Here is a 22,677-nt window from a genome sequence, read left to right on the forward strand (position 1 = left end):
CACTTGCCGTTCAAGTGTCATTCGTCATGTGTAGCTTGGCCCTCAGACTGGCAGTGGCTTTCTGGGGTCTCTCAGGTGGAGGTCTTTCACATCACCTCCTACCTGAATCTTTTAGCTGGAGATGGTGGGGATTGAACCTGGGACCTTCCACAGTGAGCAAGGCTACTAACTGCAACATGGTGGCCCCGTTGAGGAGAAAATAGCCAGGTGCAGTGGGGTGGCCAGAGAATGTCATGTCATGAAGCTGCCTTGTACTGAATCAGACCATTGGTCCATCAAAGTCAGCATTGCCTACTCTACCTCTGCCTGTATATGTAGAAAAGAGCAAGAGTCCAGCAGCACTTATAAGACTCACAAAATTTGTAGTAGGGTATGAGCTTTTGTGAGCCACAGCTCACTTCTTCGGGTATCCGAAGAAGTGAGCTATGGCTCACAAAAGCTCATCCCCTACCACAAATGTTGTGAGTCTTATAGGTGCTGCTGGACTCTTGCTCTTTTCTGCTGCTACAAACACGGCTACCCATCTTGATCTGACTGTACGTACACACACACACACACACACACACAGAATCATGACATTTAAAAGTTAACTGAAAACCAAATAGAACAAGAAAACTAGTGTTCTCTATCCAGGCACCCAATAAGCCCACATTGGTTGAGAGTTTGCAGCTCTACAAAAAAGTTTCTTTTCTTGGCTGGGTTCAAATCCTAAAAAACATTTCATGTATAGGTTAGGTGTGGGTTTGACAACAAACATAAACTCAGCCGAGAGCCGAGTCTGCGGGACACCTGTATTTGTAAGCATATTTGTGACACCCACCTGTCACATATTTAGTAGCACCCTTAAAACATCAGAGGCATTTTGTATATGATATATGAAGAGGCACTCCTAACTTTGTCCAAAATCTTTTGAGGCAAGAAGGGAGCGAGATTTAAGCGTACAGAAGTCATCCAGAGTCATGCCAAGGAGCACTCGCATAGAATTTTTCCTGATGTAACGTAGCTATCAAATCTTGAAAAAAATATTAAAAACACATTTATTGTAATGCAGGCCAATGTGACGAACAGCAAACCAGTTAAAACATGAAAAGCCATTATAAAATGATAAAATTGTCTTTTTAGAAATATGGGTGGATAGAATACGGCACCCTATTTTTACCTTTTTTCCTAATTTCTTTTTTTTAAAAAAACCCTAAAAGAGACTGTTGTTCCTGTATTTCTAGGTTACAGATATTTTTATGGCACCAGGCATTAGTGGTTGACAAATTCCATCAAATTAATCAAGTTTTAGCTGCCAACTGCAGTTAGATACCAGCTCTAACTGTTCAAATTTCTAAAGAAAAATGCTTCAACGAAGAGCCTGGCTGGATCAAGTTAAACTCCCTCTAGTTCAGCATTAGTTTCAGAAGTGGACAACCAGTTGCATGGAAACTCCAAAGCAGGTCATGAAGGCATCAGAAGCATATGAATTGTATGAGGTTCCCTTTTGTTTAATCTTGGTACTCAGTAGCAATACACATCTCCGAAGCCCAGTTAGCAAACACTGTAAAAGTAATGCATTTTTGTTCTTTTTTTACAGATGTCTTCCACCAGAAGTTAAAAAAAAATGGAACTAGGGAAAGGAAAGCTACTAAGAACTGGCCTCAATGCCTTGTACCAGGCCATACATCCTATGCATGGCATCGCTTGGACAGATGGCAAGCAAGTGATCCTGACTTCTTTCTACCTACATAACGGGGAACCTAAATTTGGCAGCTCAAATGTGGTCGGTCAGTTTGAACATGTACATGGACTTCACTGGAGTCTGTCTTGTGCCGAAGACGTCCCTGCACTCCTTGCCATTCAGCACAAAAAACACATCACCATGTGGCAGCTGTGTTACAGCGCTTCTGAAAAGAACAAACTAATGGTTTATCAAATTAGTGAAATCGGCGAACTGTTTCCTATACTCCCCCAGGGCTGCATATGGCACCCCAAAAGAGAAATCTTGGCTGTGCTAACCACACGGGACGCTTCTGTCTTGCACACGGTTCGCCTCAACAATTCCCAGGTAAAAGCAGACATCAAAGGCACTGGGCTCATCCACTGTGCCTGTTGGACTGAAGAAGGCAACCGCTTGGTGGTTGGAATAGGCAGTGCCCTCCATTCCTATATTTGGAATGATGATCAGAAAACTCTGACCCCGTGTTCGTTTTGCCCAGTCTTTGATGTAGGTGGCTACATCTGTGCAGTTGAAGCCACTTTAAGTTCCCAAGTGGCTGTTGCGACCGAACTTCCGCTAGATAAGATATGTGGCTTGAATGCTGGGATTGCCTTTGAAATCCCAGCTGACACTGTATCAGACTCAGTTCCTTCACAAACTACCTCACACAGCTGTGAAGAAGAGTTCTCTGTGGATGCTGGGAAAAAATTGCTAGACCAAGAACAATCTTTACCAGTTGGAACAGTCGCACCTTCACTTGTGGATCTAACCCATATCGCCCCCAGCAAACCTCAATCCGACAACACTCCTCTCCTTCATCTAAGAGCAAAGGACTACCTCACAGGAAGTGGCCAAGACGCTTCACACTTGATCTTGGTGACTTTTGAAAGAAAGGTGACAGCGACCCGAAGAGTCAGCATCCCAGGGGTTCTGGTCCCCGATATAATGACTTTTGACCAAAAAACTCAGACTGTGGCCATAGCGTCCAACACTTGTAATATAATTTTGGTTTACTCGTTAACTTCATCCCACTTACCTAACGTTCAACAAATTCCGCTTGAGAAAAGCGAAAGGCCAAAGGGGTTGTGTTTCCTAACAGATAAACTATTACTGATACTGGTGGGAAAACAGAAATTAACGGAGCCTGCTTTCCTTCCATCCTCACGATCAGACAAATATCTTCTTCGTTTGATGGTCAAAGAAGTCGTAGGCAAAGAAGGTCCCTTTACGCTTTCCAGTTCTGCTCCGGTCGCTTCTGTCACCCAGTCTGTGAAAAGACAGGCCCTCGAAACTCATTCAGACTCTCACCCTCTGAGTGATGGATTGCTCCTCCCAGGCTGCACAACAATTTTCTCTCCTAGAAGTAAAAAAAAACTCATAGAAGAAATTAAGAGCCCCGCTAATGAACAAAACCTGTTGATGAGTGCAGTTGACTTCAAGGAAAAAAGCATTTCCAACGATTTCCCCCAAATTCTGGAAACTTTGGATACCGAACCAACGAACCGTTCTCTGGTTCTTCAAGGGGTTCAGACATCTTCAGGATTGGCCGACATACCAGCTGCTCCAAACAACCAAGGGCAGAGATCTCCTGAAACTTTAAATTCCTCAAATGTTAACGTCTTGCAATGTGACAAAGAAGGCAGTTACTTACCGAAAAATCTTGAAAGGTTGTGTAGCAGTTTTACAGAGTTGCAGCATCAGCTTTTTGAACTAACCGAGATTCTGAAATCTGGGAAAAAGACTCTTCCAGGGTACCCATCTTCTCGTGAACCCTCTTTTGTTAATATCACTTACCAGGTATCTTTCAAACAGAAGCTGTCTGCAGTTCTATGCTTTATGATTATTGTGACGTTCAAAACACTAGTAATTGTGCTTCTTCAGGGGGAAGTTTCCCTTTTGTGTAGCAGGTTGGCCTGCCACAGAGGAAGGAAAACCATTTAAAACTGATTGTGTAAGCTTTAGGGAGACTGCACAAGCATGCTGCAGATTTTGGGAATTTCCCACTGGAAATCTACATATGAAAAGTCCTGCTGGTCCATCTAGTGCTATTTTACACTGTGGCCAACAGTTCCTCTGGAGGGCTAGCAACGGGCCATAGAAGCTGAGGCCTTCCCCCAGTGTTGCCTGCTGGCATTGGTATTCAGGGGTTTACGGCCTCTGAATGTGTAGGTCCCTTTTAGTCACCATAGTTAGTAGTCAGTTATGAACATACCCTCCGTGAATCTGTCTTAACCCCCTTTCAGAGCCATCTGTGCATTTACATGATTGGTACCTTTTTCAGAATCTAGCTGTGTCAACAAAAAGGCTAGGTACGTGACGATATCCGAAATAGTCCCGTTTACCAGGTATAACTAGCATAACAAAATAGAGGGGTTAAGTAACAACCTAAAAATATATTAGAAAATATTTATTATAAATGTGCACAAATGTAGATTAAAAACAAGTTTAAAACATAGACCCAGTAGACCCATTTATTGTTGTACTCTGAGGCTTGGTTTCCAACGTATAAGGGTGTGTTACATCAATCTGCAGTAAAGATAGAACGGCCATTCTATCTTTACTGCAGATTGATGTAACACACCCTTATACGTTGGAAACCAAGCCTCAGAGTACAACAATAAATGAAGAGCATTGTGTGAATGCAGTCCTGGGTCTACTGCAATTATTGTATTTTATCATACAGCTCTAGATAAAACACTGGGAGCATTTTATGATTGGTTTCTATATGTGTGGGTGTGTTTGATTATGAATTGTTTACAATTGACCACTGAGGAAGGCCTTAGGGTTGAAACGCGTCTGGTTTTTTACTGTACCTTGGTCTATTTGTGTTGGTCATTGCACTGTACCATCATCTGTGCCTTGACATGTTTTAGCAAGTTTTAGCCTGCCATTCAGGCCTTACGTTTTAAACTTGAATCTACATTTGAATCTACATTTGTGCACATTTATAATAAACGTTTTCTAATATATTTTTAGGTTGTTCCTTAACCCCTCTATTTTGTTCCCCTGCTTGTTTGGGTTGAGTTTGTGGGGACCCCCTTTTTCTTCCTTGTTATAACTAGCATAACACCTAACACACTTCCAGTCCTCTCTAGGCTACATCTTCATGCCTGCTGCCTTGATTCTCGAATCCTGCTCAAAGCAAGCAGACTGCACACTTCTGTTCAGTAGATGATAGGCAGTATTAGTTTTGCTGCGCCACTTGCCTCTTAAAAGCAGAAAACAGAGGTAGCTGTTATTCGATCCTTTCTTTCCAGGCCATAGTGGGTAATTAGTAAAGTCTGAGCTGGCTGCATTGATTGCTGGTAGGAGATGCACATGTAGATCTAGTCCCACACGTGTCTCCATGGATGCTGCTCTGGTGATGTATATAGGAGTGTGTGTGTTTTTTAAACTTTGCTCGTGTTTTTCTACACCGCTGTCATTCATTAAGATGATTAACATGCATATCAGCCTTGCTGGACCTGAATGCACCCGAATGAAGTAAAACTAATTAACACAGTTGCCCTAAAACATTTATCCTCTATTTGCAGAAGGATTCCTCTGGCTCAGTGACACTGGAAAAGCGAGCTTTCATCCTCTGTGATGGCAAACTTCGTTTAAACCTAGTTCAGCAGATTTTCAACCTGGGTCTGGTCGAAATGCAGCATGGTGAGTGGCAGAAATCAGGGATGCGGTATTTAAAACGTTAGATGGATCTGAAAAGAATGCCCTTGCCCAAAAAATTATTTCGTGTTTTATAATTGATCTGTTTCCAAATTCAGGTTTTTTTAAAAAAATATTTTTGCTTAAGAGAAGTGAAGGTGCCAGAAACCTGTGTTTCGTTGTTACTAGAGATTCTGTGCATCCCTGAAGAATATAGCATACAGGGCTTCAGTTAGTCTGAAATTGCTGTTCTGGTGGAGTTTGGGGGAAATAATGCTCTTTTAAAGTTTAAAAGGCCATTGCACTGTGGACCAGCAGTCAACACTGAAGGGCTTCCAGACTTGATTCCAGGTATTTCTGGTAGTTATTTGGAAAAAAAAATTAGAATTGGGAAATACCGAGAAAGCTGTTCATTGTTTCAGATTTGCTGATCGATGTAATACAGGAAATATTGAGATATTGTATGGCGTCCACAATATACAATTATACACCACTTAACCAACAGTACATATCTGTTTTTCAAAACTGAAGTCCCCATTCCAGTGACTAGAAAAGTGTCAAACCAGAGAATCCTTCCAAATCGAAGCGGGGTGGGTGGGCTTGCTGGAGCTGCAGAGTTTAAAAGGTGGCTTGAAGGGTTCTTTGGAATTCAGGTGGGGGTGGAGGGACGGGACGGGAATACACTCTGCCTGCTGCCTCTTCCCCCACCTCGCTGACCTCATGCCGCTCACCTCCTTCCTGTCAGCTCCCGTCTGCTTCTGCTGTGTCTGCTTGTGGACAAATAGTCCGGCTCAGCAGAGTTTGGTTCTCTGGATTCATTCCAGGATTCTCTTATGTGATCTAGCTTTATACAGTCGAAACACACGAGATGAAATACCTAGATTCAACTCGTGTTCTCTTACCTAAAGGTATGTCGGGAAGTGTAGGCGTCCTTGCAGCTTAAAGTTTAGCATTTACAGAGCAGCAGGGAGAAGTGCAGGTGTCCTTGCAGCTTAAAGTTTAGCATTTACAGAGCAGCAGAGAGGGATGTGCGGGGGTCCTTACAGCTTAAAGTCTCCCGGTGGAGCCAGGCGTCGCTCTGCAGGGCCAGGCCGGGTGAGGGGAAGGGAAAATGCTGTGATGCACCTTGAGAGTGGGAGGAAAGGCGCCCCACGCCTGCACTTCCCTCCTCGCTGCTCTGTAAATGCTAAACTTTAAGCTGCAAGGACGCCTGCACTGTAAGTGCTAAACTTTAAGCTGCAAGGACGCCTGCACTGTAAATGCTAAACTTTAAGATGCAAGGACGCCTACACTTCCCGGCAAACCTTTAGGTAAGAGAACACGAGTTGAATCTAGGTATTTTGTCTCATGTGTTTTGAGTCATAGTCACATGCTGGATTGGCATAAATCTGGCTATATAGCTGGATCATGAATCCTGGATTACACACCCCTACTGGGGAGTAGGGTGTTGAGGTGTGTGTCTCATAATATGCCCACAAACTCCAACTACTGCTGTGGTTCTTTTGATTGGTAGTATTTCACATTGCAAGAACAGCACATAGGTATACGGTGCCCAGTGGAAGAAGCAAGGGACACCGTATTCATCAGCTTCCATTGCCTTGTAGTGCAGTGTGCTTCAGTACTTGCCAGCTAACTCACAAATGCCTTCAAATAGGCATTTCTGCTCTTCAAATAGGCTGTTATTATTGTTATAGACAGTTATCTGCAGAATTATTCCTTATTTTTAATTAAGAAAAGTATACTGCCTGAAAATACAACTTGAGTCAGTCTTGCTTGCATGAGTTTATTGTGGTGCGTTGACACATGGACAGCGCGTTACATCTGCAGACCTGCGATCATGTGTCCATAAGAAATTTAAAAAGTTCTGCATGGTATCGCCCTCAGTTTGAGTTCAACTGCAGCATTAAGCAAAAAGATTAAAGGTTCACATAATTGTAAGCTGCAATCTTCTCATGTGGTTGCGTTACGTAACCAGCAAATGGAACGACTCGCAAGAACTGCATTTCTAGCAGTTCCTGAAATTACTTGCAGTGCACGACAGCTACCTCATTGCTGTAAAGTATGAACGAGAAGTGCTGCCTGACTGCAAACAGCTGTGTAGTCTTCTAATCCAGTAATAGTTTTCCAGTTTGGAAGCGTATGTGTCTTTTGAAATGCTGACAGGATCACTATGGAAAGTAGCCGGCAGAATCAAACATTTGGATCTGTCAGTTTTATCCTCATTACAGATATAAGTGAGTCTCCACTAAAACTCGTTTAGTAGATGCAGATTGGAGGAAGCTGTTTGCTGCCATTTACAGGCATAGAAAAATAGCGCTGGTACCTGCCTGCTTTTCTTGAAGTACATTGTCAGTGTGCACGGGAAAAGGACTTTTGGAAATCTGAGAGGAAATACATGGCAACTATATGCCTGGGAAGGCTTTCAGCTAGGAAAGAGCCACAAATTCCTTTTAAGTTTTGCTTAGGGAGAATATTGCTTTCAGCTACTTTAGGGAGCTATCGCAGTTGCTATAACAGATATTTCATCAGTTTGCTACTCTTACTTAGATGTGTTAGTGTATCAAACAACCAGTGCGCTATATATCTGGAAGCAAAAGGATAAGGAATGCAGGTACAGAGAAAGGAGAAGCAAGAAGCGCATTTGCTGTGCAAGAACACAAATGAGTGACATTGCAGGACTGAAGGAGACAGGGATGCAGTCCCCAAGGGGTCTGGTCAACAAAAACCCAACCATTCCTTGCTTGCTATGCCATGGCTTACTCTACACCACATTTCCATACACGTCCCAATTTCCCTGCCACAGGGATGGGCTGCAGTAGAACAGGATGAGGCAGTTGCCTCTGAGTTAAGAGTTCCAGTGAGGGTGCAGGTCGATGGAGAGGAGGAGGGCCATGGGAAAGAAAGAGGGAGGAAAATCCCACCATTTTGTGAGGATTTCCCTAAATACCAATAATACCCTTTGTGAAAGATTTCAAGAACAAGAGAGAGGCCTGTGAGGAATTTGGGAGGATGGAGCAATGTTTTGAAAATTAGTCCCCATCCAGATACCGGCCCTCACAATTCTGTAATCTTTTAGGGCTTGAGCAGGACAATTTCCTATCTTCCTCTGTCACACAGCCCCCTTTAACAAACTCTGCTCTATTTTGTACATTTTGGGGCATGCTTAGTCATCACCATGCCCTTAGGGAGAAATATTCTTTTTGGTGTATTTATTAAGTTCAATGTTTTTTCTCAGTAACTGGAGAGACAACGAAGAGTGTAGAAACTCAGACTTAATCTATGGGGTGAATTGGTTTTGTTCACCTTGTGATGGACTCAAGGCCCCACCCCCTTTACTGTTTAATATACCAATTCTTTTTCAGATTTGCCTACAATCTGGTTTTCATATAGTAGTTTAAACAATTATTCAGAAAATGTACATTTCAGGGAGGAACATTTCAATGGACAAACTGCGCTCTTCCAAGTGGAGTGGCTGGATATAAGCCAGTATTTTTGGCCTTGTACCAGACTCATCCTTCTCCCCTTTTATTTGCTGGCACAGTAAATCTTCACTGGTACCTATACTCCCTCCCTTTTTGGTACCCAAATGGTTGTCTACTCTTGATTAGACCTGTCTTGTGTACCTCCGGCCAAAGAAGTTCTCAGTGTGATTTTCATACAAATGCTATAATAATTTTTTAAAAGTTGCAGCTTACTTGAAGTAAGATGTAAGTTTTTACTGTGTTCTTTATAGGCAGTATTAATCAAAATGACGTGGAAAAAGAGTTTTTAATGCCAGCTGTCACTGTGCTGTACTGTATCTAGTTGTTCATATATTGTAAAATCGAACTTTGGATGGAGGTAGGGAAGCCGCCTTACTTAATTCTGAGAATGGGGAAGGGATCAAACCCACAATTGTTACATTAACTGAGGAGGAAATCACCTATATGTAATGTCTTTCACAGATTTGTCCTGGATTGTTCTCACCGCAGATAGCGAAGGATTTATTCCACTGACATTCAGCACAATGCAAGAAATAGTCATCAGAGATGCTTGTGCCAACCCTCATGAAGGTAGCATTCATTCTTCCAAAACGTTGGACATCGTCAACTCTACTGGAGACTACAGAAAGCTTTCTTCCCAAAGTCTGGATCAGTCCACCAGTTCTTTGGAAGTACTGACAGAACATTCTTACAGAAGTCTAGAGACCAGCAGTTCCTCTGATCAAACCAGCCCTAATTCATAACTTGGAACTAAAGTTGTTCATCTCCAGAACAATTTTTTAGTGGTCCCTTAGGCCTGAAGCCTTTCAGCTGTGCATAATTAAAATTGGATGGGTTGTGCTTTTACATGTATATGTTTCACCACTCCTTAGATGTTCCCTAGTTTTGTCAGACTGTTTCCCCACATTCTGCAGCTTAGTACAAACGAGAGGTTATGTTTATTTAAAAATATTTATCAGCCTGCCTTTCTCCTGAGCAGCTTGTCAGGCAAAACATTTAAAACACTCCCCCCCTCCCCCACACACTTCGAGAGTTTGCACATCAGGTTTGCATGTTTCTCACACAGAGGAAAAAAATGCTTCTGGTTTACTAAAACAGCTTTGAACATAGATATGTTTCCAGATTACAGCTGAACATCATGAGAAATGTTTCTCTCTTAATGGACAGATGTAAACATTATTGCCAAAAGTGTAAGATTTCTAGGTGGTTTTGTTGTTAGAATTTAACTCAGGAGAAGTCTCAGTGGAGACCACACTGAAAATGATGTATTAATGTAACTTCCAGTTAATCTGAGAATTTGGGCGCATTTATTACCATGTCATGTGAAACGCTGCAACTGAAGTGTCTGCATCATTATGCTAATGTAACTTTTATTTATTAAAATATTTATATCCCTCCTTTCCTGTGGCTCAATACAGCTTACAAGTCATAGTTAAAACATTACAATTTAAAACCAGTAGAATAAAACCCCAGATTAACCTCTCCGTGACCCCTATAGTCTGTACCCTGTTAAAAGCCCTGATGAGTAAAATGGTGTTTTAGCACCTCCTGAAGATTTTTAGCTGTGGCGCTCCCCTAACCACTACACAATACTGTCTTTCTTGTTCTATAACTTGAAAATCAAATCTTATTCACGAACAAAAGGGTCATGGCATTGGAGCCTGCCCCATCCCAACCCAATCTTCCTTCAAAGTGTCCCAAGACATATTTAGCATAGATACATGGAAGATATACCATTCTAAACTATATTTTTAAAAAACGAACTTGCATTTTAAATTATTTAAACACACTAGAGAACAAAAGTTGTCTTTTAAAAGTTTTTTTTAAAAAAACCTCAAGGGTTACATTATTTGTTTGATCCTTAATAATTAATAAATTGATGAATCTGAAACCATGTTACTGTCACTATAATCTGGACGGCAGGTTGCCAAACCACCGTTTTGGGAATGGGAATAAAGATACAGTTTGAGTTTGGGGATGGGATTGAAGGATGGATGCTGGAATTGTTACTGTTGATCTATTTCAGCCCTGATCTTCTGAGTTAGCATGATCTTTTACACAACTGCTAAATAAACTTCCTTAAACAGAGGCAGTAGCACCAATGCATAGCTCCATAAATGCAAAGCAAACATTCTGATTGAGCTAGAACTCTTCCCACAGTGGAGGCTCTATCAGTGAGATCCACTGTAACAGGAGAATATTGGAACTGGTTGCGAGGACTTATTCACAGACCAAGAACCAAAGGCACACTAAGTATACGTGCAGAGTCTGGTATCTCCCACAGCTGTTTCTGGTTTGTTGCAAGGCTGATAGCAGAATTCCTTAAGAGTTGTGAATAGCTTGGATAACACTGACATCTCAGAAGAGAGCAACCTCAAGAAACCCTCTCAGCATGTATGAATAATAGCTTTCAAAAATATGCCTGTTAATATTAAAATTGAATGTAACAGCAAAATCTTTGTTGGGGATGGGGAGTGTAAAGAAGGCTTGCTTTTCACCTCTACCAAGTTTTTTTTTTAAGTGGTATTGAAATGATGAAGAATCATTACTTGCATTTTCTGAACAGCAAATTAGGCACCAAGGGAGAACTGATTTGTGCAAATGATACTTTGAGAAAATCTGCACACGTATGCAAAACCCTTTATAGAACACCGGATGACTTCAGTGAAGAAGATGGCTAAATTGCTACCTTAGGCAGTTTTCTGAAATCATGCTCCTCAGATGGTTTGCAGCTGTAAGCATCCATTCCTGTGTGGAACAGCCAAGCAGGTTTGCATAGACAGAGGTAGTGTTGGTGTCATATTGCCTCTTTGGTCTTCAGGGAATAGAAAAAGCTTCCTACACTGCAAATATTTTTTTTAAAATGTAGTGCAAAAAGAAATGGAATACACAGGTCTCTAAAAGGCTAAGGCAGAAAGAAAAACGTGGCTCTGTCAATGCTGGAGATAAATTTTAGTTGATGCATGAAAGAGTTAATGGGAGCTGAGTTGAGTAATATTACACCTAGTGTTTTGCGGGGGGGGGGGGGCGGGGGGAGCCCAGAAATATTGTTCCTTTCAAACTGCTCATTTCTCCAGATGAAAAATCCCTGCCAGCTAAAAATAATAATGTGTGCTCATAACTGGCAATCCAACTGATTGTTTTAGTTGATTTTTTTCTCTTAATAAAAATAGCTACTTGAGTAAATTAATTATGGGAGCAGGTACTTCACAAAGCCCTATATTTACCCTTTCTCTCTTATTTCCATTCTGCTATGGGATAAAGGTGAGAATGGGTAAGCCATGCTGTAACCAGAGAGTGCTCCATTTTCTTTTTTCTGCCATTTTCTGCCAGAAAGCAAAAATCTGTCAAATTCCAGTACTGTTAAGTCCGTTATACATATTTCTGTGGTAGGGGTAATTATCAGGGCTTTTTTTCTGGGAAAAGAGGTGGTGGAACTCAGGACTGCACAATGACGTCACTTTGGGTCAGCTGGAACAAGGGGGGAGTTTTTTAAAGTTTAAATCGCCCTCAGCAAAAATTATCACATGGCTGGTAGCCCCGCCCCCTGATCTCCAGACAGAGGGGGAGTTTAGATTGCCCTCCACGCCGCTTGGCGGCGCGGAGGACAATCTAAACTCCCCTCTCTGGAGATCAGGGGGCAGGGCCACCGGCCAGTGACCATTTTTAAGCAGTGGCGGAACTCCATTCCCGCTGAAAAAAAGCCCTGGGTATTATGAACATTTATATAGTATACTTACATAAAAGATTCTCAATTATTTCAGATTAGTGTATTTTATAAAAGATGGATAATTTCTTGAGTCACTGGCATCAAAAAACGGCAAACATTAGCTGCTGCTACACATTTTCTCACTAGACCTCCTAAACGTTACCTTATATAAACCACGAGCTGGATACACTCAGCTTTGTGAAAAAGTGAAAGGAGGTCCTGTTTTGATCACCAAAACAATAATGTGAGAGATCATGCCCAAAAATGTGGGATGAGGGCTATAGCAAGGAGGGAGCTGAAGTGAAAAAGCTGACTGGATTCAACCAAATGTCTGCTTCCATTATTTTTTAAATTTTATTTCATTTATGTCCCACCTTTCTTCCCAATGGGGACCGAAAGCAGCTTAACATCATTTGGCTCTCCTTCATTTTTTTCCTGACAATAATCTTGTGAGGTAGGTTAGGCTCAGAGTATGTGTGACAGACCCAAGATCAACCAGCAAGCTTCCAAAACACAGTGGGGAATTGAACCTAGGTTTCCCAAATGGTATTCTGTCACTTTAAACACCACACTGGCTCTCAAAAGACAATTTGAACACAAAATTATGAGGCAAGCAAAGCCTGTGTTAAATGCAAGAGCCACGCCTTATTTCTTTTCTAAACTCATTAGTTCAGTTTCCCTCACCCTGGCACTTTTGTAACTATTGGCTACTTATCATGGTATCATTCATGAGTAAGGCATGATGGAAAAGTGAATGTACTCTAAAGTATGTTCCAAACTCCATGCAAAAGGTTTTCCCTGATACTAGGAAGTCCCTTGGTTTACACTGAATCATGTCTTATATCTGAAACCCCTTAAACTGTAATTATTTGTTCTCACAGAATTTACCTATTCTCACCAAGCCTAACCACATCCCTACCAAGCCGTGAGATAAACATTTAGATATCTCCCTATTCAGAACTATAGATGTCTCTCACCAGCACATGAGTGGAAATAAATTTAATTCCAGAAGCCTTCAAGATTAAGCATAAATCTTCCTACTTTGCTGAGAAATACAGTCCCAAGGAACAAGAAATAACTTACTTCCCCCTTTAAATCCTCAAATGTAATTTTTCTTGGTATGGTGAAAATGGCAGGCTGGTTCCATCATCTGTTACATAAAACATAGATGAAGGCTAAAAAAAATACAGTTAAAGCTTTCCTAAGTGAGTATTTTGCTTCTAAAAATCAATGAAGCTGAGCTATTACAAAATACTTAATCTAAATTTTTATTTGAAGCATAGTACGGTCAATAAAATATAATCACTGCCATTTCAGATTCCAGCATCCTGTGCGTTATTGCTACATTCATTACAATAATTTCTGAAGATATGGTGTTAAGGCACTTTGTTTTTGTTTACTCTTGAGAGAACTGATAAATTGTTCTGGATTACACTGCTGAAAGCGTGTCCATGTTTGGAGCAGTCATATATCCTTAAACACCAGACTACACTCTCCCAGCTAGGAAACAGAGATGAGGGGAAACACACTGAAGGCCTGACATGGTTGCTTCAATAGTCCCGAGGCAATGTGGCGCCTTAATTATTATAATCTTGAAAGCATACAGCAAATAATGTGTATAATCAAAGTTTTAGAACTATATTTCAATGTTGGAGAGATTTAAAGAAAAAACCCACAAGATGAAAAAAAAAACTTCAACAGTGCACCTATCTTTAAAAAGGCAATTTTGTGACATAAAACAATCCTTTTTTAGAGAGACTAGACCTTGCCTTTCCATCTGTCAAACAGAAGTTTAATACGGTAGGGCTTTTTCTATAGTGCTTCAAGATTGGCAAATTGGTACTTTCTGGCTAAGCATTTAAACTTTGGGCAGGGCCACAGTAGTGTCCCCCCCCCCGCCCCCCCAGCCCAGTTTATAGCGCAAACCTAAGCAGTGTAAACCTAAAGTCAATGGGCCCAGAAGAGTGTAACTCGACTTGTTAGATGGCACTGTTAGAGCGCACCTTACTGAATTTTCTTAATGTGAAATTCAACATGTATCCTTTCAGCATTGGTTCTAGCTATGCTACCCAGAAACGGTCTTGGGTTTCTTCCCTCTGATGACTACAGAAGTCTTATATGAGTAGATGACAAACTGTGTGATGCTCTATCATATTCTGCAAATGCATGTTCTGGGAAAGTGTGCATTTTTAAATGATATTGTATGCCACAGTATTTTGTACAACCCCCACCCATACCCGAGATGAAAAGAAACAGCAATAAAAACAGTCCTTGGATCCTGCACAATTCCCATTCATTTCATCAGGCACAGTGGAGTTTCCCTAACAGGTTGTACTCCAAATAGCGCAAATATATATTAAAAAAATACTCAACATTTAAGAATATTCTCCTTTTTTAAAAAGACCTTAAACTTCATTTTAAATAAAAATTACATTTCGGCGCATTAGAAAAAAATTAACTTATTAGATGTATTGTCGAAGGCTTTCACGGCCGGAGAACGATGGTTGTTGGGGGTTTTCCGGGCTGTATTGCCGTGGTCTTGGCAAGACCACGGCAATACAGCCCGGAAAACCCCCAACAACCATAACTTATTAGACTTTTCAAATATTTTCAACGGTATATTTTAGTTGCAAGATTTCTCATTTAGGCTTGGTGCTACTGGCTTGGATTCTACAAGTGCGATACTAAAAAGACTTGCGTGCTTCTAAGCGTAATAATGGATTTCGGATGACACAACGATGCTTAAGATTCCACTGCAAGGGTCCTTTCTGCTCATGCGGGTGGGTGATTTTTGTCAATCTCCCTCTCACTAACCCCCCATGATTTCACTGGGGGTACGTTGACCTACAACAGCCAATTTCAGAGAGAACAAAAGACTGCAGCAGGAAGGAGAAAGCAGAGACGTCCCTGTTTATGCCGTGCTGCTCCATTTGAGCTGCATAGAATCCAAACCACTGTTATAGAGGTACTGCTTTATAAATATTACAGTTTTGCCACTGGAAGCAGAAGAAGATTTTGAAGTTTTAGTACTCATCTCATTTGCACAACACTGGACTGGGCAGAAGCTCCGCATGTACTCTACGCTATTTTTCTGGTTGAATCCCTGGCTTTGAGTTGTCACACTCAACAATACTGTTTCCAGGTATTTTCACCAGGAGTTACATGCTGCCAGTATTTATAACAGGAACATGGTTTGCTACTCAAAAGCTTTTTGTTTTCAAAGCATTAAGGTGTGGCTCATGAGAATTTTTAAAAAATGGCTTCAACTAAACAATCCACAGGACCCAAGTGATTAAAGTCATTTATTATTTGGCAGTGCATTTCTGCGCATGGTCATCTTTAAAAGGGCATAACCATGTGCCTAAAAAGACAGCACGAGCACTTATTTTAGGCAGCACTTAGCATCCTTATGGATGATCAAGGCACAAAGGTCATATTCATGAACTAGGAAAAGGCTTACACTTCCAAAGGTGGATAGGGAAAAGGATTTTTCAAAATATATTACCTTGCACTGTTTCAATATTTAGGACAAGTGACAAAGGGCAAGTCTGTGCCCAACAGAAATTACAGGCTCTGCTTGGATCAAGGGAACAAGATCCTTTTGTTGTAATTTGGTCAATGGTTCTTACGGAGAAGTATCCATTTTCTTGGTGCTGGGCCATAGCGTTAAAAAACAAATTCCAGAGCTCTAGCCTTGATGGTCTGCTGCATGCCAAAGAAAGAATTTTGTGGTACCTTCAAGACTAACACATTTATTGTGGCAGAAACTTGTGAGTCAAAGCTGGGTCTCTGGATTATGAAAGCTTACACCACAATAAATGTGATAGGTCTCTAAGGGGCGTCACAAGACGCTCAGTATTTCCAGCAGCACTCCCAAGGCCTGGCCTTCTGTCTCTTCCAGGACATGATGTCCTCCTCAAGATGGTGCTGTGGTTGTGCCTCAGAATAAAGAGCACCACCTGCTGCATCGTACTGGCAGCTCCTCCAGATACAATATACAATATACACAGTTCCACAACAACAAACCCTAAGCAGCCCACGTCTAAGCTATACCCCAAATTATGAAGTATTTGGATGGTGTATATAGCCTTGACAGAGAGAAGCTTCCAGCATTGCTGAGGTAAAACTTCAGTGGGATTGACACAAAAGATGGCTGTCCCACTAAGCACTGCTGCCGGGTCAGGCCTCCGTTTGCCACATGTAATTTCTATTCAGGCTTTCATAATGAAGTGTTTTCTTCCGTCTCAGTAAGGTTTTCAATGCTTGGATGATACTGCCTGCTTAAAAAAATACAGAGGAATTGCCCGTGAAGCAATATTACATCGTCCTGGCTGGGACTATGTCACAGTATGGTAGCATTAAGATGCTAAGTAAATGGTTCCCCTCCCCCCACCTTTAGAAGGGGATGCCATATGCAGAAGCACTTTTGTTCAACCTGTGTTTCCTAGGAAGTAAGGGCCTGGCTTTTAACATTTCCTTTAGAATCAGCTACTGCCATGAACTTTATAGGAATCTGTCCTGGAGTATTTGAAGTGTCAGCTGGTGCTGAATGTGGCTGCTCACCCATTAATGGAGGCCCAGAAGTATGACCAAAACACTGCTGGTTTTAAGACTGTTGTGTCAGCTGCCAAATGGCATCTGAATCTAGTTAAAAAGGCTTAACTTGCCAGAAGCCTGCATATCTTAGGGTGCACCTCTTTCTGTGTCAGCATAGCCACCCATTCAACTTGACAGAAAAGAGGACTACAAATGCTCTGGAGCTGCTTGTCCAGCACTATCCACCTTTGGTCAACTGTACAAGGCTCCAGAAAATCATGTCAGGGCAGACATGATAAAGATTGCAGTAAAATGCAAATTGTAGGGCCCTGAAGCCTCAATTTGCCTTGGGGCCATACAGACAAGGAAGGGGATGTTTAATCCTTCAATCTCCTCTCAGTTTTCCTAATCAAAACTGGCTCCTTGCTTTTTTATTTGCATGTTAAAGGAAGTGGGAGATGCATATTTAAAGGAAACATCTTCTTCCTCTCTAAAATACTAGAGCAGGGGTCACTGGGTGGTGGTGGGGGTAGCTGTTAATTTTCTGCATTGCACAGAGGGTTGGACTAGATGACCCTTGAGGTACCTTCCAGCTCTATGTATCTACTAATACCAGATCTATTGAAATACTGATAGCAGAGCGGGGGTGCCAGTTTCAGTTAGCAAAACTAAGCAGAACTTAGTGGCGGGGTAAATTCGCAGAACTGGCCAACAGGCTAAACACCCTTTTCCCCATGGCTCCAATGCCGTTAGGCTGCAGGAGCCAGCAATTTATATTTTATACATGGATGGGGATGCACCACCTTTGTCATGAGAAGAACTTCTGGAGCCTAAGGCTTAGTAACAGGACATGTTTGGACACAGAAAGTCTCCGGTTTAGACACTGGTGAAAAGATCTCAGGTTGCGGGGCTGGGAAAGATCCTCGTCTGAGATCTTGGCAAGCAAGTGCCAGCCAGAGAGAGCAACCATCAGGGACAAGCTAGACATGCAGGTTTTTAAAGAGTTGGGGCTGGGTTCCCTGGACCCAACTCAGGTTCCCTGCAGCCACACAGCAGCTTAGAGGAATGGCTGTTTAAAAATAAAGGAGAACCCAAACACCCTCAGAATGCCACTGCAGGGGAAGAAAGAGCTCCTACCTCCCTCAAGCCATTTTCCCATGTCAAAATAGAATGGGGAGTGTGTGTCCGTCCCTGTTTTTATTGCTCTTTGTGCACAGAATACTCCCTGCTCACTATTTGGGAAAATGGCATGAGGTATGTGGTAAAGAACAGAGACTTTACTGCTGATACAAAAACTAACCTTAGACTGTCCAGGGCGTATTTGGTTTCCTTTCGAATCTTTTCATTGATTGGATAGAAGATGAGTATGAATAAGCCTAAGAAGATGAGGATGGCTGGGACCCCTCCGACCAACAACTTCAGCACGACAACCACACTGTCAGACTGTCTGCAGCTCCCTGATTCGTAACCAAAGAACCTATTAAAAAGCATAACACAGCCATTACTGTCATGTCTTTAGTTATAGCAAAAGCCGCCTTCCCTCCCAGTTTCAAATCTTGCTTTCATTTTTTCCTGCAGTGTCTCACTGGCTCCAGGGAGCATTCTCATGGGTGGGCCGAATGAATGCCAATAAATGTGTAGTTCTGCCGAAGATATAGAAACTGTATATGAACTTATGGGGAGGGGTTGGGCAATGGGTATATATGTACGGGAAAAAAAAAGAAAAAAAAAGCCAATAAATGTGTAGTTCCAGGGACAAGTAAGGCAGCAGTTAAGTGCTTTCCGATGAAAGGCAGTGCACAAAGGATTGCTGAATGCATGAGAATGAGAGTCAAGCTACCAAGCTACAAGTGATGCCTGACACAGGTTGGAAACTAGTCGGCTTCCCTCAAGTTTTGATGGGAAATGTAGGCATCCTGGTCTTGCAGCTGTAATGGAGAGCCAAGCTGTAAAACGAGGACGCCTACATTTCCCATCAAAACTTGAGGTAACCTGACAAGTGTCCAACCTGTGTAAGGCGTCACTTGAGGCTTGGCTCTGAGACAGCGCAATGTCTTGACCTAGATCGGCATGGGCAAGGTTGAAGGAACCAACCAACCAATATCTACTTCCTGCTGTTAGCATTCCAGGCTGCCCAGTTTCACTTTTGAGGAATCACTGTTTCCACCTGCATGTAAAGCCACAAATATGTATCCAGTAATTTTTTTTAATCCATCCAATTAAATCTTTCTGGAATCTTTAAGCAGAGTACAGCAGAGTCAATAATATACCAGAGATTCTGTGAATTTCATTCTCTGTCTTCATCCATTAAATTGAAGAGTAGAGAATGTTTATTGGACTGGGGTGGAAGGACACTTTCAGTTGTAATTTAAACTGATCCATTCACTACAATAAAAATGGTGCATTTATGGAGTCTTTGAACAGAGCATAAAATCTAGCCTGTGACTGAAGAAAAAGCAAAATTTTAAATCTGACCAAAAAAAGGACACACAATAGTTTGGATCAGGGCTTTTTTTCAGCTGGAACGCGGTGGAATAGAGTTCCGGCACCTCTTGAAAATGGTCACATGGCCGGTGGCCCCGCCCCCTGATCTCCAGACAGGAGGGAGTTTAGATTGCCCTCCGCGCCGCTCCAGCGGCCATGTGACCATTTTTGCCTAGGGTGATTTAAACTTTTAAAAACTCCCCCCTTGTTCCAGCTGACCCAAAGTGACGCCATTGTGCAGTCCTGAGTTCCACCACCTCTTTTCCCAGAAAAAAAGCCCGGGTTTGGATTCAGCCTAACGTAAGAGCAACTAATCATGTCTAACAGTTACTAGCCAAGATGTAAAGATACACCAAAAACATGCATCTGGCCACTTTATCGGAGCTCTAATGAACAATGCATTTCAGATGCATATCACATCCGCAACAATTTGGCATGTAGAAGCCAACATGTGGGCCTCTCTTCAAGGATACGAGATAGTGCCTTTTAAACAACTGTGTTCTTTTTTCCCCCCTAATGTGTTTGAAGCCAAATGAGATAGATGCAGGTGCCAGCCAAATGGCTGCAAAACTCACCTAAGGTAACATGCACACTGACCCACTCTCTCACACCAGAGCCAAACAGGCCCTTCAAATTACTGAGAAGGTTCCCAATGGGTGTGCAACAGCACTCACTCAACACATATATATTCTTTTGCAAACACAGTGAAGCATATTCTCTCTCTCTTTCTCTCTCTCTCAAATCCAGGCATAAATCTGGCAGTATGGGAGAATGTTTGTGCATTTTATGCCAGAAAGTTAAAAGTCAGCTCCAAAGAAGAACAGCAGTAAACAGTTGTGTAGAAGTTGTTTACTTGGGCAGTGCTGAAAAGTTCCCCTTCCCAGAGCAAAACCAGCCCCCAAAAACTGAGCCAAAAAAATAAAAAGGATTTTCACTGATCTTTATGTTTTCCAGCTGTGAGCTATCTGGAGCACTCATGTCCCATCTTAAGGCTTCCACGAGTTGCAATATATTTTTAGTAAAGAAAACAGTTCATTTTTTAAAAAAAAATCCTCAGGGAAATTCAGTCTTAGGCAATAAAAACCGTGTCAAACTGGAATGTCTTAAAATGCATATAGAAAGATAAGAGACAGCTAAAAACATTTCATTTTGGCCATACACTCAGAATGCACACAGGGAAACTGCTTGTTTGAAAGTATTCATATTGTGTAAACAACATTCCCATGCAGATGGGAAACAGACATCAGAGAAAAGTTCTGAGCTTAGCCTTCTCCTTGATATGAAAATCTGGCACACGGGAGCAGACATGCTCTAAAACCGGGGATGGTGTACTGTTTAAAATGTTGAACTAGGATCTGGGAGAACCAGGTTTGAATCCCTATTCTGCCACAGAAACTCACAGAGTGACCTTGGGCCAGTCATACACTCCTAGCCTAAGCTACCACACAGGGTTGTTGTGTGGATAAAATGGAGGAGAGGAGAAAGCTGCAAGCCACTCTGGGTTCCCACTGAGGAGAAAGGTAAGTTATAAATAAATAATAATAATAACATTCTATTTATATACCATCCTTCAGGACAACTTAACGTCCACTTAAAGTGGTTTACAAAGTGTGTTATTATTATCCTCTGGGAAGTCCTTCGCTTTGTGTGAGAGGCTCCCCTGGTCAGAATGCCAAACTGCAGTTGTCCGGGCTGCACAACATGGATCTGCTGTACCATATGTGTCCTATGGACTGTATGTTTATTTATTTATTTTAGTTTGGTGTAGTGGTTAAGAGTGGCAGGACTCTAATCTGGAGAGCTGGGTTTGATTCCGCACTCCTCCACTTGAAGCCAGCTGGGTGACCTTGAGTCAGTTACAGCTTCTTGGAGCTCTCTCAGCCCCACTCACAGGGTGATTGTTGTGAGGATAACACAGTTGTTTAAAAGGCACTATCTCGTATCCTTGAAGAGAGGTCCACATGTTGGCTTCTACATGCCAAATTGTTGCAGATGTGATATGCATCTGAAATGCATTGTTCATTAGAGCTCCGATAAAGTGGCCAGATGCATGTTTTTGGTGTATCTTTACATCTTGGCTAGTAACCGTTAGACATGATTAGTTGCTCTTATGTTAGGCTGAATCCAAACCCGGGCTTTTTTTCTGGGAAAAGAGGTGGTGGAACTCAGGACTGCACAATGGCGTCACTTTGGGTCAGCTGGAACAAGGGGGGAGTTTTTAAAAGTTTAAATCACCCTAGGCAAAAATGGTCACATGGCCGCTGGAGCGGCGCGGAGGGCAATCTAAACTCCCCCCTGTCTGGAGATCGGGGGCGGGGCCACCGGCCAGAATTCCCACATCATGTCTGGGATATGACATTCTGATGCCTCCCATCTAAAAACAAAACAAAATGTCTGACACTGAAAAAACTTGGGTTGGGGGTAGAGATCAGAACACCGGGCATTCCAAAATTCTCCATTGCTTCTGAGCAGCTTGAGCGTCATTCACAAAAATTTCTCTGCTGCAAGTCCCCACGGGGAACTTGCAGTACGGGGAAACGTACTGAAGCTGAGCGTGATGGGTTGCCAAAGCTCATATTTCGGGCAAAGAGAAGGTGAGTTTCAGCGGCACCCTCTTTGAATGAAAGGAAATGACTCACTCCAGAGAGGACGCAGAAATGCCAAGTCCAATTCCTGCTGACATCTTGGTAAAGAAGACATATGAAGAATAGAAGATGGTTTCGTGTCCTCTCGAATGAGGATTCTGCAGGCGAAAGTGGTCGACTACGTCAGGCAACATGGACCTTTAACCAACAGATTTTTTAAAGACACACGTGGTCAGACACTTCTGTGAAATTCTGGGGCATTGAACTGCATCGGCCCACATTTTGTACATATTGTCGCATTTAATGGCATGATTAAAACATTTTATATGGTTCATTAGTTTTAAATGAAAAAAAGGTATTGCAAACTGATTGCATCAAGTTAGTTGTGCTGGAACTCCCTTCCAAATATCTCTCTCCCTCTCTCTGTTCCTTCGTTAGTGGGCAGAGAACAGCAATGGCAAGAATGCTGCCATCCAAGAAGCAGCATGGGTGAGCCAGACTAGGACTGCGTTCTTGATGAACATCCCATTTAAT

General features: G+C 42.1%; 2 protein-coding genes across 4 annotated transcripts in view; one reads left to right on the forward strand and one right to left on the reverse strand.

The window, feature by feature from the left end:
* The first annotated feature begins 1,595 nt into the window (after positions 1-1,595).
* On the forward strand, positions 1,596-10,197 carry LOC129335891 (WD repeat and coiled-coil-containing protein-like). Its single transcript, XM_054988749.1, has 3 exons — positions 1,596-3,499; positions 5,236-5,353; positions 9,292-10,197. The coding sequence occupies exons 1-3, from the start codon at positions 1,607-1,609 to the stop codon at positions 9,570-9,572; spliced, it is 2,292 nt and encodes a 763-aa protein (XP_054844724.1). The 5' UTR covers positions 1,596-1,606; the 3' UTR covers positions 9,573-10,197.
* A 5,626-nt stretch (positions 10,198-15,823) lies between these two features.
* Positions 15,824-22,677, reverse strand: part of MFSD2B (MFSD2 lysolipid transporter B, sphingolipid) — a 43,260-nt gene continuing 36,406 nt past the window's right edge. For 2 of the 3 annotated variants that reach the window (XM_054975397.1, XM_054975242.1), the window contains 3 exons: positions 22,198-22,341; positions 18,375-18,551; positions 15,824-16,818 (listed from right to left, as the gene is read on the reverse strand). In XM_054975397.1, the coding sequence (XP_054831372.1) occupies positions 16,758-16,818; positions 18,375-18,551; positions 22,198-22,341 (382 nt within the window). In that variant the 3' untranslated portion in view covers positions 15,824-16,757. The remainder of the gene's footprint in view (positions 16,819-18,374; positions 18,552-22,197; positions 22,342-22,677) is intronic. The other variant, XM_054975316.1, reaches the window with a different exon arrangement.

This window comes from Eublepharis macularius, chromosome 1 (genome assembly GCF_028583425.1).
Source record: "Eublepharis macularius isolate TG4126 chromosome 1, MPM_Emac_v1.0, whole genome shotgun sequence".
Classification (NCBI taxonomy): Eukaryota; Metazoa; Chordata; class Lepidosauria; order Squamata; family Eublepharidae; genus Eublepharis; species Eublepharis macularius.